We start from the raw sequence: 20,180 nt of genomic DNA, 5'->3' as shown, positions 1-20,180 counted from the left end.
CATACTGCAATTCCTGGCATAAAACAATGCTTAATAAACATTAGTTTAATTCCTCTGTGGCTGTATTACATTCAGATCCATTCTATTCCTGGAACCCAACTTACCTTTTAGCATCCAATCTCTTCAATTACTATTCCAATAAACCTTCACAGGTTATCATTCAACACTAATAGCTTTAAGACATCTGATGGCTGTGTCCTGTGTGAAGGGTGAGGTCTAAGTATGAAGTTGTGATCAGGTTCTTCACTGCTTGTGCAAGTCCCTATGCACCTGTCACCCTACGCTGGAAGTGTTTCATGAACATACTGTGCATTGATTGGTATGCTCACCTTTTCTTATGCTGCCTCTTGTCTACTAAATTAGTCAGTTTCAAGTATCTTTTTACACTCTTCCCAGTCATGAATAATGAGTTTCTCTATTTATGCATAATCCTCTTTGAAAGTGAAATACAGACAGTAATGTCTCTGACTTTGGTTAGTTGGAGGTAAGGATAATTGTCACTCACTGTGGTGCAGACCATATCCTTCATCCTTGCATATTTCCTATTTGCATGTTCTGAGAAGATGAAGAGTGTGAGATATGACAGAAGTCTTAATATTCACAAGGAATATTAGAATAATTCTTTCATCTCTTTGTGAACAGAAAGTGAGATCCCAGGTCATCTGCTCCAAGCATGACAACCATAAACCACACTGCTGTTAGCCATACAATCTTCCACTTGCTGGGCATCCCCGGGCTAGAGGCCCAGCATGTGTAGATTTCCATCCCCTTCTTCGTTTCCTATGTCATCGCCCTGCTTGGGAACAGCCTGCTCATCTGCATTATCCTCACAAAGCGCAGCCTCCACGAACCCATGTACCTCTTCCTCTGCATGCTGGCCGGAGCAGATGTTGTCCTCTCCACGTGCACAGTACCTCAGGCCTTGGCCATCTTCTGGTTCCGTGCTGGGGAGATCTCCCTGGATCGCTGCATAACTCAGTTCTTCATCATCCACTGCACTTTCATGTCTGAGTCGGGGATCTTGCTGGTGATGGCGTTTGACCACTACATTGCCATATGCTACCCACTGAGATACACCACTATTCTTACACGTGCACTGATTGGAAAAATTGGCGTGACTATAATTCTGAGAAGTTTCTGTACACTTTTCCCCATAGTATTTCTTTTGAAAAGATTGACTTTCTGCCAAAATAATATTGTTCCACACACCTTTTGTGAACACATTGGCTTGGCCAAATATGCTTGTAATGACATTCGTGTGAACATCTGGTATGGATTTTCCATCCTAATATTAACAGTGGTTTTAGATGTGGTGCTAATTTTTGTTTCCTATGTGCTGATTCTCCGTGCTGTCTTCCACATCCCTTCCCGAGATGCTCGCCACAAAGCTCTTAACACATGTGGCTCCCATGTCTGCATCATTGTCCTCTTTTACAGCCCCGCGATCTTCACAACCCTTACTCAGCGGTTTGGACGCCACATTCCTCCTCATACCCACATCTTGTTGGCCAACATCTGCATGCTTGCCCCACCTATGCTGAATCCCATCATTTATGGGATTAAGACCAAGCAAATCAGAGAGCAGGTGGTTCACATGTTTACAAAGCAGAAATCACTTTGGTTGAAGAACTGAGTTTTCGGAATCTCTAGCCATATGTGAAGTGTCTGTGGAATGGTTTTGCCATTTAACTCTCAATACTCTGGTTTCTCCTTATCTCTTTTCATTAATTTTAAAATGTATTACAACAATACATGTTTTCAGTCTCATTTTTAAGTATTTATCCAATATGTCTAGATAAATTTTTATTTTTATTGTTTTTATAAACTGATTTAAATATTTAACATTTAAATACATTAATAGCTATATGTATGTCTTTTCTGTCTTTTTCCATTTCTTAATCATAGAAAACTCACTATAAGCAAGGATTTGAGTATTATTCATATTAATTTCACGACTTTAATTTTCTCATCTCTAAATTAGGATTACTTTAAAAACATTATAGAGTTCTTATGAGGATTAAATGGGTTACTATATGTAATATGCTTAGAATGTCGTTAAACATATACTTATGTATATTTGCTATTATAATTATTGCTTTTTATTTTCATTCGTCTTAAGATACCTTTTTTCACATTTAACAACTGCAAAACATCTTTTTTAAATTAGTTAATTAATTAATTTAATTTGAGAGAGAGAGAGTGCATGCAAGCAGAGGAGAAGGGCAGAGGGAGAGAGAGAGAATCCCAAGCAAGCTCCATGCTTAGCATGGAGCCCAATGCAGGGCTCCATCCCACAACCCTGGGATCATGACCTGAGCTGAAATCAAGAATTGAACACTTAACCAACTGAGCCACCCAGGCGCCCCTACAAAACATCTGTTAATTTTGAATTAATTAGGGACACCGGGGTGGCTCAGTCGGTTGGGCATCAGACTTTGGTTCAGGTCATGATCTCATGGTTTGTGGGTTTCAGGCCCTTGACAGGCTCTGTACTGACAGCTGAGAGTCTGAAAACTGCTTTGGATTCTGTGCCTCCCTCTCTCTTTGCCCCTCTCTCGCTCATGCTCTGTCTTTCTTTCTTTCTCAAAAATAAACAAACATTAAAAAAAATTAAAAATAATTATATATTCACAGAAAATTGCATAGTAACTACGTACTGGGAGTTCATGTTTCTCTCTATCAACCTGTTTTCCCCTATGGTAACACCCCATGTTAGTTAACACAATATCAGAACTGTAAGGTTGACATTGGTACAAACCACAGAACTTATTAGACTTTATCAGTTTTATGTGTACGATTTGTATGTGTGCTTGTGTGTGTATAGTTCTTTGTGTGTGTGAGTGTGTGTGCGCATGTATGCCTGTAGTTCTAAATAATTCTATGATGTTAGATTCACAGAACCTCCACCATAGTTATGATACAGAATTATTCATCACCACTTATGATACCTTTTGTTGCCTTATCCACATCCCTCTCCTTCCATACCTAGCCCCTGGCAATCACTAATTGGGTGTTCATCTCTAAAATTTTGTTATGAATGATACGTAAATGGAATCATACAGCCCATAACATTTAGAGACTGGGTTTATTTCACTCAACATAATTTGCTTGGTATTCATCCACATAGTTCTGTGTATCAGTAGTTTATTTCTTTTTATTGTGTAGAATTCCCTGTTATTCTACCATGGATGTACAAAGGATGTACCATAGTGTTTTTAAACATTCATATGTTAAATGACGATTCAGTTGTTTCCAGTTTGGGGCTATGAATTAAGCTGCTATGAACACTCATGCATAGGTGTTTGTGTAGATGCAAGTTTTCATTTCTCTGAGATTAATGCTTCAGTGTGCAATTCTGGGTTGCACGCTAAGTGAATATTTAATTTCATAAGAAACCACAAGTCTGTATTCCTGCTCTACCGGTACACGTGAGTGATCTAGTTTCTTTGTATCCTCACCAACATTTGGTGTCCTAGTTTTTTTTTTTGTCATCGCTATTTTTTATTTCAGTCACTCTGATAGCTATGCCATTGTGGTTTTAATGTGCATTTCTCTAATTGCTAATGATGTGCATTTTCCATGTGCTTGTTTGTCACATTTCTCCTCAATGAAATATCAGTTTGTGTAATTTGCCTGTTTCCTAGTTGAATTCGTTGTGTTTTTACCGCTAAGTTTTAAGGATTCTTTACATATTGTAAATGTAAGGCCTTTGGCAGATGTGTGGTTTGCAAATAAATTTTCCCAGCCCATAGCTTGTCTTCATTCTCTTAATGGGACTTTCTCATTTTTAAAGTTTTTAAGTTGATAAGCCCAGTTTACTGATTTTTTCCTTTTACGGGTTGTGCTTTTGGTGTCATCTTAAAACTCTTCATCCTGCTCCAGATTTTGGAGAGATTTTCTTTTGTTTCTTCCAAATGTTTTATGAGTATTCATTTTATATTTAAATCTATGATCAATTTTGAGTTAACTTTCTTTCCTTCCTTCCTCCCTCCCTCCATTTCTCTCTCCATTTTTCTTCTTTCCTTCCTTTCTTCTTTCTTTCTTTCTTTCTTTCCTTTCTCTTTCCCTCTTTCTTTCTTCCTCCCTTCCTCCCTTCTTCCCTACCCTGCCCTTCCTTTCCCTTCCCTCCCCTTCCCTTCCCTTCTTTTTGGCCTATGATTGTTCATTGTTCCAGCACCATTTGTTGACAAAAGCTGTTCTTCCCCCATTAAATTACTTCTGTATAATTAATTGCCCAAAATCAGGTGGACATATTTATGTAGGCCTGTTTTGGGGTTTACTATTCTGTTCCAGTGATCTCTGCATTTATCCTCTGCCACTGACACACTATTGTTGATTATTATGGCTAAATAGTTAGCTTTAACTTCAAGTAGAGTGATTTCTCACACATCATTCTTCTTTAAAATTGTTCTATATATTTCAGGTCCTTTGCTTCTCCTTATAGATTTTAGAATAAGTGGGTCTATGACTACCAAAAATGTTGCTGTGATTTTGATAGGAATTTCATTAGATATATAGATAAAATTTGGAAAGATTGATATATGATCTTTTTACTATGCTGAGTCTTCTGATTCATGAACCTAGTATGCCTCTCCATTTATTTACATCTTCTTTGGCTTATTTCATCAGCATTTTCTAATGATCAGCATACAGATCCAATGCATATTTTGCTAACTTTATACGTAAGCACTTTTTTCTTTAGATGTATTTGAAAATGGTACTTTTTCATTTCAATCTCCACATATTTTTTAGGATATGAGAGGAATATGCTAAGAAACTCAGAGTTTGCAGACTTGAGAAAACAGACACTACAAATAAAGATATAAATAAGCATTTGAATAACACTTGTGATAATGGAGGACCTTGTTGGGTCCCATGGTCAAAGATACCTACTTGAAGAAGGAGACTTTAATGACAGATATGAAGGATTAGTTGTTCTTGGTTAAGTAAATTAGGAGGGGCAGAGAGTTCAGGAGACAAAACCACATGACATGAGAAGGAGCTTGGCTCTGGTGAGGTACTGTAAGAGGGGCAGCAAGAATGGAATACAATGATCGGCTTTAACTAAGACCAGAAGCTCTCCGTGATCCCTTCACTAAGTGCCAGGTAGACATTGTTAATAAATTAAGTTTAAGGGGCGCCAGGGTGGCTCAGTGGGTTAAGCGTCCGACTTTGGCTCAGGTCATGATCTCGTGGTTCCTGAGTTGGAGCCCCACATCAGCCTCTGTGCTGATAGTGTGGAGCCTGCTTCAGATCCTTGGTCTCCCTCTTTCTGTTCCTTCCCCATCCATGTGTGTGCAATGAACGTGTTCTTTCTCTCTCAAAAATAAATATCAAAAAAATTGAATTAAATTGTAAACCTAAAAGCAATGGACACCCAAGGAAATGTTTTGTTTTCAAACATGGCGTGATCATATTTCCATTGTAGAAGATAATTTTGTTTGTTCTGTGGAGAATGTATGTTGGGTATGTAGAGTGTGTTAATCAGGAAAATCATCAGGAGGCCATAGGGCAGAAAAGAGGTGATGCCAGTGTGGAAAATAGTGTTAGAATGAGAACGAAAAAAAGTAGATGGAGTTTTAGATATATATCTTCTGATGGCATGTGGAGGGTGGGTGGTTTCTTGTATTTGTGTGGGTTTGTGTGAGGGGCCCCAGTGGAGGGAGAGCGGTGCCCAGACATGACTGAGACCATGCATGTCTCCTTCACTGTCTTGCCTCTCCAGCCTGCCCACAGCACCCACATTCATTATTAATCCTATCTCTTCTGGAATCTCTGAACTGACCTTAAATTTAGGCTTACAGTACAGTCCTTCTGGCTATGCAGTTTGTGAGAGGGGTATTTGTCACGTGGGTGTGAAAAAAGGCATGATGCAGTGTGAAACATAGCTCATAACTGAGGTGATCTATTTATCTAAATCTATAGCTGTTGATTGATTTTATCCTGGCTTCCTTTCTTTATGCTTTGAAATGAATCCTTTTTAGAATGCAGTTTGGTTTATTTTAAACATTGTTACCTTGGCTTTATTTCAAGAAATAGAGTAAGTTGATTAGAAAATCACAGATAATGAAAAAAAAATTAATGTTTATTTATTTTTGAGAGAGAGAGACAGAGTGTGAGTCGGGGAGGGGCAGTGAGAGAGGGAGACACAGAATCTGAAGCAGGCTCCAGGCTCTGAGCTGTCAGCACAGAGCCCTACACGGGGCTCAAACTCAAAAACTGTGAGATCATGACTGGAGCCGAAGTCAGCCACTTAACTGACTGAGCCACCCAGATGCCCTAATCATAAATAATTTTAAAATTTGATCTGATTATAAAAGAATTCATCATTGTAAAAAAAAACTAAACAAACTTTATTCTAAAACAAAAACTTCCTTATATCTTATTTCTTGCTGCCTTTTTAAGCAAACTGAACATAATAGTTAAAAAGTGATTTGATATTCATTTTCTAGGTGTAGAATTAACACAAAATTGTCTTATTTGATGCTTTCTCAGCTTCTTAGATCTCTGATTTGATGTTGGCTGTTTTTTTGTTTTTGGGGTTTTTTTTGTGGAAAATTCTTAGCCATTTTTACTTTGAATACTTTTTGTGATCCTGGTCCATTCTCTTTTTTTTCTCCTGGTATTCCAGTTAAATATGTATTACATATTAGGAAATTGACCCACAATTCTTTGGATATTTTCTTTTCTTCCCCCTTTTCATTCCTTTTTCTCTTGCATTTCATTTTATTGTGGGGAATTCTTTAGACATATTTCATAATGGTTCTTTCACCTTCCCTTTGCCAGAGAAAAGACAAGATTTTCTTTTTCCCCCTTGGCTCTTCATTAGTGGACCTGATTTGGTTTTCTTGGAAATACATTCCCGGACTGTGTGAGGTAGTCCCCTAACTTGGTTTCTCCCAGGAATTTCTCACTCTCAAGCTATCCAGGCTTGGCCTCTAGCAATTCATTAAAATTATCATTTTAGGGGCACCTGGGTGGCTCAGTTGGTAAGTGTCCCACTCTCAGTTTCGGCTCAGGTCATGATCTCATGGTTCCAAGTTCGAGCCCCACATTGGGTTCTTGTGCTGACCTTCTCTCTCTCTCTCTCTCTGCCCCTCTTCCACTCATGCTGTCTCTGTCTCTTTCTAAATAAATAAACTAAAAAAATTAATAAAAAATAAAATTACCATTTTAATGCACCTATTAGTTGATGACTCATGCAACTTCTGTAGGTAAGTAGATGGAGACTGTTATTGTCTGCATTTACCTATCTTCTGACTCTAGATTCGAGGGTGGTGGTTTATCCTATGGCCTCAGTTCTCTGTGGCACCCAGGAAAAGACATTGATGTTGTTTGTTCAGCTTCTTTCTTTCTTTCTTTCTTTCTTTCTTTCTCTTTCTTTTTCTTTCTTTCTCTTCCTTCCTTTCTTCTTCTTCTTCTTCTTCTTCTTCTTTTTTTTTTTTTTAGTATAGTTGACACCCAATGTTTCTTTAGTGCCCGCTGTACAACATAGTGATTCAACTTCTCTATATGGTATATGCTATGCTCACAAGTACAGCTACCATGTGTCACCATACAAACTTATTATAACATCATTGACCATATTCCCTGTGATGTGCCTTTTATTCCCGTGACTTATTCATTCCATATCGGGAGAACTGTATCTCCCCCTCCCCTTCATCATCCCTCCCCCCTTCTCTCTGGTCACCACCAGCTTATTCTATTTATAGGTCTGATTCTGCTTTTTGTTTGTTCATTTGTTTTGTTTTATTTTGCTCTTTTAGATTCCACATGTGAATGAAATCATGGTATTTGTCTTCCTCAGTGTGACTTACTTCACTTAGCATAATACCCTCTAAGTCCAACCATTTTGTTGCAAATGGCATTTTCTTATTCATTTACCTATCGATGAATACTTAGGTTGCTTCGATATCTTGGCTATTGTAAATAATGCTATGAAAAACACAGGGGTACATACATTTTTTTTTGAATTAGTGTTTTCATATTGTTTGAGTAAATACCCAATAGTGGAATTATTGTATCATATGGTAGTCCTAGTTTTATTATTACTTTTTTAAGTAGGCTTCGCAGTCAGTGCAGAACCCAACATAGGGCTTGAACTCACAACTCTGAGATCAAGAGTTGGATGCCTAACTGACTGAACCACCCAGGCACCCCCTTTTCAAAAAAAATTTTTGAGGAACCTCCATACTATTTTCCACAGTGGCTGTACCACTTTGCATTCCCACCAACAGTACACGAGGGTCCCTTTTTCTCCACATCCTCACCAACACCTGTTATTTCTTGTCTTCTGGATTTTAGTCATTCTGTTCAGTTTTTTTCTTACTGTAAAGTTGGAAGTAATGGCTTTTAAATTCTTTACGTGTTGGAACTAAAACTGCAAGTGTCTGATATTCTTTTCTAATTCTCAGTAATTATGTTTCACTAGAAACTTGTTCCTTTCTTTGCCCAGCCAAGTCTCCATTTTTCAGTTGGCTTGTTCACATTAGGACTTACAGTGACACAGGAAGACTCCGGAGTGCTGGGATGCATGGGTGCCCTCAGCAGTGGTGTAAGTGGGTCAGTGTTTCTCCTCTCCTGATGAGCCTCACTCTTTCCTGTCAGGAATGAAGAAAGGCCTGTTCTGAGTCTCCAGCAACAGAGAAAGTCAAATGGTGTTGCCATACTTGGTAATATCCCCAGGTCTTGGGCATTTTCATTGACAACTATCCTTTTACCAACACCTAAAATGAGACAAATAGAATTAATGGGCTGTTTGGCCAAGCAGTTTCTGCTCTGGTCCCTTCTTTGCCAGGGAGTCTTCAACCCCTCCATCTCCTGGTGACCTTTGGTGAGGGAAGGGATATCAAATCAGATATATCCAGCCTTTCTGAGTGTGGACACACACCCTTATCTCCAGCACTCATCCATGGAAACTGGCAGAAATCAGCTTCTGTCTATTTCTGTTAGACCCCTGCATACCAGTCAGTATATTGCAACAATGAGGCTCTGGCTCACTAGGAACATCCTACACTCTCTTGAATTATTGACAGGCAACTCTCCAGGGATATTCAGGTCTTTCATCCTCTGAAATTCCTAGTCCCGAGTTCAAGATGAGAAAGTGGTTATGGGAGGGAAGGAGGGGACTTGTTAGCAAACCCCAACAAAGAAATCTCCAGGCTAAGGGCCATGATCTTTTCACAGAGCATCCTGGCCCAAGAAATGGCGCCCTCTGCTGTGAGCTGCTTCTAAAATTTCCATTTTGAAGAAAAGACCAGAGAAGGAATCTGAATTCAAAATACACAATCCAGTGGGTATCAAGTGTGGATTCTCACCATCCAGGAATCCATCCTAGGGCTTTCTCTTTCCCATCATCTCTGAAAGTATATGTGGTTATAAGGCCATCTTTTATTTCTGGGGCCTTAGGACTATGCTGGGTCATAATTAGGGATGTGGTATCCACCATGGAAAGTTTGGGTGGGCTCAGGAGAATCTCAGGGCATAAGGAACCTTCAATCTGCAAGACTGTTCATGGACTGTTCAGGCCCTACAAGACTGTTCATGGACAGTATACAGAGCCATCACCAAATGGCGATCAGAAGTTTTTCAACCCTGGGAACCTGAGACCCTCACTGGAATAAACATAGGATCTGCACTCAATTGTGTGAGATTCTAGAGATTTTCCATTTCATCTGAGGATGATGCTGGGCAATCTCTTGATCCTGACTGCACCCTAGATCTATTTTGTTTTTGTTAATCTCAGCACCTTCAACCTTCCCCCCTCTGCAGTGCCTCTCCCAGGCTGTGCACCACCCAGTGCAGGTGACTCACCTAGTCCCCCTCGGGTAGGAAAGAGGAATTGTTTTTCTCCTCAGGGTTGCTTTGTAGCTGAGACCCTACAGGTGAGGTACTATCTCCTAAATATTTTAAGTTATTCTTGAGAATATTGGAGACTTAAGAAGCATGGTCATAATTGTCTTCAAGTTATTTGGTTGGGGGGTGGGGGGACACCTCATAGTACATAAATAAGTGTTAATTATCTTTCTACCAGAAATGCTGTTATGTCACGTAGTCATCTTGAACACACTCAGACAATTTTAGAATATTTCTATTTAATGTGGGAGATGAGTACCTTTTTTTTTAATGTTGATTTATTTTTGAGAGAGAGTTTGAGACAGTGCCAGCAGGGGAGGGGCAGAGAGAGATGGGGACACATAATCTGAAGCAGGCTCCAGGCTCTGAGCTGTCAGTCACCCCTGAATACCTTTCTATTGTGTTGTACAAAAGCTGAAGCAAACATCACATTTTGCAGGTGGTATCTGTGGTCCCTCACATATTCTCAGAGACCTTGGATTTTACTCTTCATTCGGTGAATGTGCCACTTGGCACTGATGAATACAAACGTTCTGAAATGTCTCCTGGAGATGGGCTGGAGCTGCGTCCGTGGAGCTGGGGCCCAGGAGTCTGCGAGTCTGCACTGTTCTGTGCTGGTTGGTATCAGCAGTGTCCTATCTCCTGCCCCTTCCCTTCTGAATCATTCACTCTCAAAGGACCACAACTGGAGGCAAATGCAACAGCACAGGGTGTTCTGTAAAGCTGGGCCAAGGATTCCAGTTTTAAAAAGCTTTTTTTTAATGTTTATTTACTTTTGAGAGAGAGAAAGAGAGAAAGAGACAGAGACAGAGAGACAGAGCACGAGTCGGGGAGGGGGAAAGAAAGAGGGAGACACAGAATCCGAAGCAGGCTCCAGGATCGGAGCTGTCAGCACAGAGCCTGACGTAGGGCTTGAACTCACAAACTGGGAGATCATGACCTGAGCTGAAGTCAGCCACTTAACTGACTGAGTCACGCAGGCGCCCCGAGGGTTCCAGTTTTAGAGAGCTATCCCAGCCCCTTCCTGTCTGCAAACCTCCATCTTCCCTCACCCAGGGAAATTTGCTTTTGAAAGAGTATATTAGCATATAAAATATATGAAACTAAATTTCAGTAGAAAGAATTAGGTGATCATTTTACACAAACTAACAAGGCAAAAGGTAGCCCAAACTAATGAAATTGTGGATGAAAGTAGTTCATTACAGATAATTAAAAATAGTAAAAAAAACTACATAATTCTATACTAATAAGCTTTAGAATTCTGTGAAAAAAGTCTATTAAAAAAACCGGAAAAGCTTTATAAGAAAATAAAAATTACAAGATGTACACAATTATCCTCCATGTGCATTGGGCCTCATGCATGCTGATATTTGAGGAGACCCAGGCTTCTGACTTCCTTCTGCAAGTGCAAGCTCGAAGAGCAGAGAGCCCCATTGGGCCCTGCCGTGGGACGGTGTGGGTACTGTGGGCACGATGAGAGGGAAGTCAGGGGACCTGGGCAAGCTGACACTTTACTCCCTCACTGGGATCTAGGTGGTGGCTGTCATCCTCCTTCAGATAACTCCCCATCTCTCTCCCTGCCTGTGGAAATGAGTCTTGATGACGTGACGCTTGTCCACATCTTGTGGCCTTTCTTCTGCTTACCTAGAGCTCCAAGTAGTGTCCCATGAAACTATTTGGAGATTCCCAAACACACCAAACTTGCTCCTCCTTCCATCCAAGGTGGGGATGGGTTAAATAGGTGATGGAGATTAAGGAGTGCACTTGTTGGGATGAGCACTGGGTGATGTATGGTATTGTTGAGGCACTATATTGTACGCCTGAAACTAATATTACACTGTATGTTAACTAACTGGAATTAAAATAAAAATTAAAAAATAAAAAAAATAATGAAACAGAAAACAATTTTCTTTTGAAATCAATGTTGTTGGGGTATGTGTTATGGGTATAACATACACCCTTTTAGAGTATGCAATTTGAGGGGCGTCTGGGTGGCTCAGTCGCTTAAGCTTCCGACTTTGGCTCAGGTCACGATCTCACGGCTTGTGAGTTCCAACCCCGCGTTGGACTCTGTGCTGACAGCTCAGAGCCTGGAGCCTCTTCGGATTCTGTCTTTCGCTCTCTCTCTGCCCCTCCCCCACTCACACTCTGTCTCTCAAAAGTAAATAAACATTAAAAAAATATATAGAGTATGCAGTTTGATTAGTTTTGACAAAGTTTTACACCTGTGTGACTACTACACAAATAGACTTCAGAGAATTTCTAATACTCCAAAAAGCTCTTCTGGTCCTTTGTAGCCAACTCTTCCAGAACCCTCCATCCCTCGTCTGCCCAAGTCCCATCTATGTCCTAGGATGTGGTGGTGTGCTCTTTGGGGGCAAATGGAACATGGTACCTGAAGGGATAGTTCAAATTGGAAGGCCAAACTGAGGGCCTGTGCACATCCATGAAAGGGGTAGGAGACCCTTGGTTCTTAGCTGGCCCAGGAAGCAGAGAGGGTTAAAACAGACTCTCAGCCTCACACTGTAGACATTTTGGACTGGATGTTTCTTTGCTGTGGGAGCTGTCTTGTGCATTGCAGAGTGGTTAGCAGTGCCTCTGGCCTCTACCCACTAGATGGCAGTAGCATCCCCCAGTTATGACAGCCAAATTTGTCCTCTGAGTTGGTTAAATGTCCCTTAGGGCAAACCCTCCCTCCCCCACTAGAGAACCACTGAGGTAAAACATTTCATACCCAGTGGCCCTACAGGACTGTAGCCCCTTGAGCCCAGAAGCTCCTTCCCCTTCCTTCTTCCTGCCAGCCCTGAGGTTTCACTTTCACTTCCCAGCCGGCTGGTCAGGAGCTGCTACATGCAGGCCCAGCGCCTGTTCCCTGTTCAGTCAGTAAATGCTGACCACGCCCGCCCTGACTTTGCTTCGCCACTAAAATCAGGAGTCAAGACTTCTCCGCTGGGGCCTCAAGGTGCGTGGGGAGGTTGGGGGGAGGGGCAGAGGGTGGGAGACGCCAGAAGGAAGGTGCTACGCAAAGGTGTGTGAGTTCAGTATGTGGCTCAGACTTGCTCTGAAAGGAAGAAAAACCAGTCTTCAGGCTTCCTGCTCTGAGTGCAGACTGAAGCCAAGATTCTGGAGACGGCCTGGAGAGAAAGGAGTTCTCAAGAGGCGGAGGGCATTGTTTCTTTCCTGGAGGGGCCCTTCTTTCTCTGGGCTGTGTCCATCCTCACTTGTCCCTTTCCTATTCTATAATTTTAATTGTCTACCTTGCTGAGGAGAATTGGAATCCTCTCCCTTTCTCTCTCTTTTTCCAAGATGAATAGAAAGTGTCTTCTCCTCTGCCCACCACTACCTCCTTGAAGAAAAGCTGGCAAAAGAGGTCCCTGTTTTCCAAACGTATAGAAACCCAAGCTCCTAGAGTGAGTGGGGCAGGAGACAGAATGGAGTTTTGGAGACATGGCTGGGATAATATTGAAGAGGAGGATTCTCTCACTCCCTTACGGAGAGCCAGCTGCGGGGTGGTCTGTGGCCTTCCTGAATCTCAGCTGTTGGCCTGCCACCTGCCTCTGTGGCCCGCTTTTATCCCGTGTCCTTTGAAGTTCAGTCTCAGGAGTCTCCTGGCGCTTCCCTGAAGAGCGTACACTTCCTTCCAGTAGTCCACTGACCCCACATCCTTACCTGCCTGAGAGCTCTTTCTTCCTCATTCTTCTCTGAAGACACACCTTTGCATGCTTACCTCAATTCTCACTATTGTTCTTTGCTCAGAGCTAATTAATAGGAGCTGATTATTGCTCAGAAGGAGCCCAGAGATCCAATGGTCTTGCTAAGAAATTTGCTCCATGACTGATGGTGACTGTGTCCCACCTTGAGCTCACCTGTGAGCAATTTGCACACTGATGGATTTGTTACATACCTTCTGACACACCCATTCTGTCCTGTATTCCCACTTTTCAGGAGTCATGGTTATGGTCTTCCTGGGAGCCTATGCTTTGCTCCTGAAATGGGTCCATTTTTGCCCAGACACTGATTGTCTCCCCAGGGTCCAAAACAAGGCTCAATCCATAGGATGAAATGGATTTATTTATTTATTCACTTAAACAGTTAATTCATAGGAACCAAAGCTGCTGTTGTAAAAAAAAAAAAAGTGCAATGAATATGCATTCAACTTGCAGTAAATGTTAAATACATATAAGAACTTACAGTCTGGTTGGGGAGAGATTGTAAACAAACAGATAACTGATATGTACACAAGAAGGTGACTAATATTACTGGGGAACAGTTTTTAAGTGTTGAATGTAGTGACATGGTAAAGGCCTTGCAAATTTACATAGTTTTCATGAAGGCTTCATTGTGAGGAGATATTTGAGTAGAATCTTAAGAATGTGAGGGATTTAAAGGCTTTAGCATGGGTTTCTTCCTGGGATTGAAAGGAGGCCAGTGTGGGCTGGGGTGGAGTATGCAGGGGGAAGAGAAGGAGGTGGCTTTGGGAAAGAGTAGGACAGTAGGAGGAAGTGTCTAATGTGGCCTTACCTAGAGCATAATGATGACCAGCTGATATTGGACAACATGCATTTGAATAGACAGGACTGGTGTCTGCTTTGAAGGGCACTCTGGTCCGTGACATAAGAACAGCCATGGCAGCACACTGAAGAAGGGCAATCAATGATAGTTTCAGGGAGAGCGATTTTCCAGAATTCAGGCAGGAGACACAGGTGGCTCTTTCCAGGATGGTGTCAGTGGAAATGATTGAAACTAACTTGAAGAAAACACTCTTAGCAACTTTTTTTTTTAATTTTTGTTAATGTTCATTTTATTTTTGAGAGAGAGAAAGAGAGAGAGCGTGAGCAAGGGAAGGGCAGAGAGAGAGGGAGACACAGAATCCAAAGCAGGTTCCAGGCTCTGAGCTGTCAGAACAGAGCCTCACGCAGGGCTTGAACTCATGAACCGTGATATCATGATCTGAGCTGAAGCCGGACACTTAACCAACTGAACCACCCAGGCACCCCACTCTTAGCAACTTCTGATGAACTAATGAGGCCAGAAGCAATTTTATAAAAAGTGGTCCTATGCTACAAAATGACTTTTTAAAAATATGATTTTTCAAAACCATATTTACCAGAGAGCAAGAGCTCTTGAAGAGAGGGTCATGAATAGTGTGGATTGGTGGCATATTTAGTTCTGGATTCTAAGGAGTTCCTGAAGTAGGAACTCTGAATACAGAGGAATGGGGAGAGGGGATTGCATTATTTCTGAGTTGCCCAGGTCTCTCCATGTCAAAAACAGGTTCTGCTTTGCCTACTGGCAGTTTCTGGCCTAGGAAACCAAGGGAAGTGTCTAGGATGCTGTCTGGAAACTTTAAGGAACATCTTTCCCTGCACTCCACTTCTTGGAGATATTTTATTTTACTATACAACCTGCAAAGAGGTGCAGAGTTGCATTATCAGAGTTCAGATGTTAGAAGAATCAAGTGTAGGATACAATCATCTGACACTTGTGGCAGTCAGCTGACCTGGGACTTCCATCAGGCAGATACTACTTGTACTTCCTTCCTATCTCCCTGATTGCTGCTGGGCTCTCGGATCACTCTTGGACATTGGAGAGGTCCCTGCCTATGCATGGGGGTTTTCCTCCTTCTGTGGCCAGTGTAGTGGCAACTGCTTTGATATCAACTTCTTATAGCCCCACTGCGAAAAGAAGGTTTATAGCCCCATGGTAGAATGCATGGTCCACACCCCTGTACACTCTAGGTATTTCTCAGCATTGATTGGATACTGTGAAAGATAGCAGAGAACCCCACTCCTATTAGCCCCACTTTTGGCTAATAGCTTCAGTTGCAAGCAGGGGTGGACATTATGTTGTGTAAACCTCTGGTCTTGCCAGTCATTAGAGCCTTGATCTGACCATTGTCACTGGAGCTAGGAGCTAAAAGCATATGGTCTTTGGACAATTTTCAGTATCTGTACCATTGGCTAGATTACATTGGTCAGCCCACAGTTAGCTTTCTGTTTCACTTTATGGATGATTGGAGAAGTGAGTATATTTCTAGACCTAAATTTATCTCCACACAGCTTTCATTATGCCCTTATTCTCTCTTTTTAGAGCAAAGGGAAGATTATAGTTTGTTACAAACCTCGTCATCAAACCTTTCCAAATTATTTTCCGAAGGCTGTTGTAACAAATTATGGCTGGAATAATTTATTCTTTCACAGTTCAGGAGGCCAGAAGTCCAAAATCAAGGTGCTGGCAGAGTTGGTTTCTTCTGTAGGTATTGAGGGAGCACCTCTTCTACGTCTCTCACCTAGCTTCTGGTGGTTTCCAGCAATCCTTGGCATTCTTTGCCTTGTTGCTGCATTGCTCTGGTCTCTGCCACCATTGTCAAATGGCTGCCCTCCCTGTGTGTGGTGTGCCCTCTCTTATTAAAGGACGCTGGTCATTGGATTTAGAACCCACCCTATTTAGTATTACCTCATCTTAATTTGATTACATCTGCAGAGGCCTATTTCCCAAACAAGATTACATTCACACCAGTGACATCAGCGTGGGGGATACAATTCAATCTATGAGAACAAGTATCATGACAAAAATATCTACTGAGATCTTCCTTTTTCTTTTTCTTTTCTTTTTTTTTCTTTTCTTTTCTTTCTTTCTTTCTTTCTTTTTTTTTTTTTTTGCCTCATAGTTCCTTGTCTAGAATGATGAGTCCAGGTTCTAAGAATCAGCAACATCCCCATGCCACCACTCTGTGATATGCCTTCTGACCGACAACCAGCAATAGTTTTTGGCTTGGTTTGCCATTCCCACTCATGTGACTTGGCAGGACATAAAGCAGTCAGGTTCACTTAGCTTAGCTGGGGCATACAGCACAGAAGACACAGCATATCAGCATGGCTGCCTCAGGTGAGCTCTCAATGAGGGTCTGTACAGTGCTGCAGGTGGTACCGTATCCCCTTCATCAGGTCATTTGTAAGATCTGGTGGATATGTTTGAAACTAACATAGCGTAGGTAAGTCTTGGTCCAATAAGCTGATTGCCTTGTATGAACCTTGAGCATAGCTTCCAGGCCCCAACCAGCACAAATTTCATTACAAGAGTCACAACCCACTTGTGGAAGCTGAGGTCTGTGCTTACTGAAAATAAGTGAAAAATAAAACAAAACAAAGTGCTAGGAGAAGGTAATGCCAATGTCCTTTTTATGAGAAGAAAGGACTTAAGCCTGACGATGACCCTTTGTTCCCATACATTCAACCCAACCCCAGTCCCGTCCCTTTTATCTTACCTTTTCTCTCATCCTCATCTGCTTCTCTATTTCCTCTAGCAGCCTTTCCTCACTGATCCCTGATCTTTGGAAATAAGCTGTCTCTTTTACATCATTTAGGAAGTCACATTTTTGGTCCCTGCAGGCATAGTAATGCCAAAAGCCTAGAAACCGTCTGCACACCAGCCATACAGGCATTTTATTTTATTTTTAGTTTTTATTACAATTTTGTTTAATGTTTATTCATTTTTGAGAGACAGAAAGAGACAGAACACGAGCTGGGGGAGGGAAAGAGAAAGAGAGACACGGAATCTGAAGGAGGCTCCATGCTCTGAGCTGACAGTACAGAGCCCGATGTGGGGCTTGAACCCATGAACTATGAGATCATGACTTGAGCCGAAGTTGGATGCTTAACTGACTGAGCCACCCAGGCATCCCTATTTTTTTTTTTTTTTTTGGCTTACTTGTTTATTTTGAGAGAGGACCATGAGCAGGGGAAGGACAGGGAGAGAGAGAGAGAGAGGGAGGGAGAAGGAATCCCAAGCATGCTTCATGCTGTCAGTGCAGAGCATGATGCAGGGCTCAATCTCATGAACCTTGAGGTCATGAATTGAGCTGAAATCATGAATCAGACATGCAACTGACTGAGCCACTCAGGCCCCAAGCCATATAAGCATTTAAAAATTTTTTTTAAGTTTATTTGTTTATTTTGAAAGAGACAGTGCAAACAGGGGAGGGGCAGAGAGGGAGGGAGACAGAGGATCCGAAGTGGGCTCTGTGCTGACAGCAGAGAGCCTGATGTGGGACTCGAACTCACAAACCATGAGATCCTGACCTGAGTTGAAGCCAGACGCTTAACCGACAGAGCCACCCAGGTGCCCCATAGGCATTTTAAAAGCTATAGAAGATGTATCTTCCATCAACAAGGCATTCATATAGGTGACTTCTTCTCTCTAAAATATATTTTTCCTCTTTCTCATTCCATATCCCTTCTCACACCTTTTAGGTCAACCTTTGCTTATTTAAAGGGAGATATCTTTGATATTCTCCTATTTGGGAAATTATTAGTTCCCCCAAAACATGCCCCTCTGGGGTGGTAGTGTTTATCATACTTTCCAGACCTCTGAAAGAAGATCCTGAGGAATTGTATTCACCCCAAATCAACTTACTGGATGAAATAATCTTCATAAGCTACTTCATTCAATTTACACATTTCGATAAAGAAAGTACTCTGATTTCTCAAGGACTTTGGTATAAAGAATAAATAGGTCATGTGATTTACAAATTGTAACTGGTTCTAAAATTCTTAGTTGTAAAACGTCTTCTCTGTCATAGCCCTCGCAGTTTCTGTAAGTGTCTCTGGGAGTGAATATGAGGGAATGGAGGGGTTCCGAATGGGACAGGTACATTTGGAGGTAAGCACTTATGTTGAAACCATATCTGTGGTCCCAAAGTTTACCCATTGGAGAACAGAGAATCAATGAAACAAAAAGACAAAGTGCTGATAAAAAAAAAAAAGAAAGAAAAAGAAAAGTTTTAATCATCTATGGAGAAATGAGGAGGGTCTTTATGTATTGATCAAAGGTTATGTTCCTGTGTTCTAGGCACTAGGGATACAGCAGTGAACAAAAACAGTGTTGGATCTATGTGCAGATGACGTTTTCGGAGTAGGATATTTAAGGAAAAGATACTATATATTATATAGTGATAATAAGAAAAAGATGGCAAATGTACAACAGATAATATATTGGTAATTATTCTGTAGATAAAGTAATCATATTAGGTCCTTCTGATGAGATGATATTTAAAGAGGGCATTGAATGGAGTATTAAGAGGAAGTCATGCAAAAATCAGGGGGAGGTCAGGTCCAGGCTGAAAGGAGAACAAATGCAGAAGCCTGAAGCATTAGCAGCTTACCCAGGCTACTGAATTTCATTTCTGTTTTATTTTTCCCCTCTTCTTTTTTGTCCTTTAATATTTTAGTCTTGGCCGATCCCTAATATCTGCACAATTAGAATCTTTGCTATTCATGCCATTCTTACCTCATCCCCTTTCAATCTGCTCAGCCATCCAGGAGTCTTTTAAGCAAGAAGAGCCTCGGGAGTAAGGACAGGAAGAAGCCAGGGGACACGTACGATGGCTTTAAAAATCCTGAACATACAAGACGAGGTGTTCTGTCCCATCTGCCTGGAGCTTTTGACAGAATCCCTGAGCCTAGACTGTGGCCACAGCTTCTGTCAAGCTTGCATCACTGCAAACACCAAGGAGGCAGAGATCAGACTAGAAGGGGAAAACAGCTGTCCTGTATGTGGTGTCAGATACTCCCTTGAAAACCTATGGCCTAATCAGCATCTGGCTAACATAGTGGAGAAAATCAGAAAGGTCCAGTTGAGCCCAGAGGAGGAGCTGAAGAGAGACCTCTGTGTGCGCCATAAAGAGAAACTCCTGCTCTTCTGTAAGGAAGATAGGAAGATCATTTGTTGGCTTTGCGAGCGGTCTCAGGAGCACCATGGTCACCACACATTCCTCGTGGAGGAAGTAGTCAAGGAATGTCAGGTAGGCCCCAGGACGGAGGGAGAGACATAGAAGATGGTACTTGGGAAATGTCACCCCTCGGTCCTTCTTTACTCACCTTGGCACCCTGTAATCTCTTTTCACGTGTATCTCTTACACTGTGCTCAGCTTCCAATGCTTGAAGGACATTTCTGTATATTCCTTACACTTACATAAAGAATAAGCCTAGACTCTAGAGCCTAGACCCTTGGCCATGAGTGGGAGGTTTTCCTTTTTGCCCTTTTGTTATATGGATGGGGAATTCCTTTCGCAAGCTTGGCTCTCATTTTCCCCCTCAGCAGGATGGTTGCTATTTAACACCGTGGATTGGATGTAGAAAGAGTGCCAGTAAGTATAGGATTTTTCCTGCCGCAGCACAGTCGATCTCTTACGAAAAGAGAGTATTAGGCTACTTGTGGTGAGGAATGGTGACTTCTGTCGCCCAGGAACAAAGGATGTATTCTCCTTAGCTTTTCTCCCATATCCTAGATTCTAATCACAATTTCTGTAACCTGGTCTCTTCTGA

The 20,180-nt window shown here is 41.7% G+C and overlaps 2 protein-coding genes across 6 annotated transcripts in view; both read left to right on the top strand.

Moving 5' to 3' along the window:
- The first annotated feature begins 578 nt into the window (after positions 1 to 578).
- LOC106977775 (olfactory receptor 52B4-like) lies at positions 579 to 13,510 on the top strand. Its single transcript, XM_027052634.2, is given in 4 exon segments — positions 579 to 1,620; positions 4,194 to 4,220; positions 12,684 to 12,817; positions 13,392 to 13,510. Coding segments are annotated over 4 exon segments (1,227 nt in total). The 5' UTR covers positions 579 to 673.
- The window catches only part of LOC106977774 (E3 ubiquitin-protein ligase TRIM34-like), a 67,128-nt gene continuing 59,498 nt past the window's right edge, over positions 12,551 to 20,180 (top strand). For 2 of the 5 annotated variants that reach the window (XM_027052639.2, XM_053203595.1), the window contains exons 1-2: positions 12,563 to 12,817; positions 19,176 to 19,657. In XM_027052639.2, the coding sequence (XP_026908440.1) occupies positions 19,238 to 19,657 (420 nt within the window). In that variant the 5' untranslated portion in view covers positions 12,563 to 12,817; positions 19,176 to 19,237. Of the gene's footprint in view, positions 12,818 to 19,175; positions 19,658 to 20,180 lie in introns of all 5 variants that reach the window. The other 3 variants (XM_015075329.3, XR_008290487.1, XM_053203598.1) reach the window with 3 other exon arrangements.

This window comes from Acinonyx jubatus, chromosome D1, assembly GCF_027475565.1.
Source record: "Acinonyx jubatus isolate Ajub_Pintada_27869175 chromosome D1, VMU_Ajub_asm_v1.0, whole genome shotgun sequence".
In the NCBI taxonomy this organism is placed as follows: domain Eukaryota; kingdom Metazoa; phylum Chordata; class Mammalia; order Carnivora; family Felidae; genus Acinonyx; species Acinonyx jubatus.
Note: the sequence above shows the minus strand (reverse complement) of the source record. Positions and strands in the feature narration are given on the sequence as shown.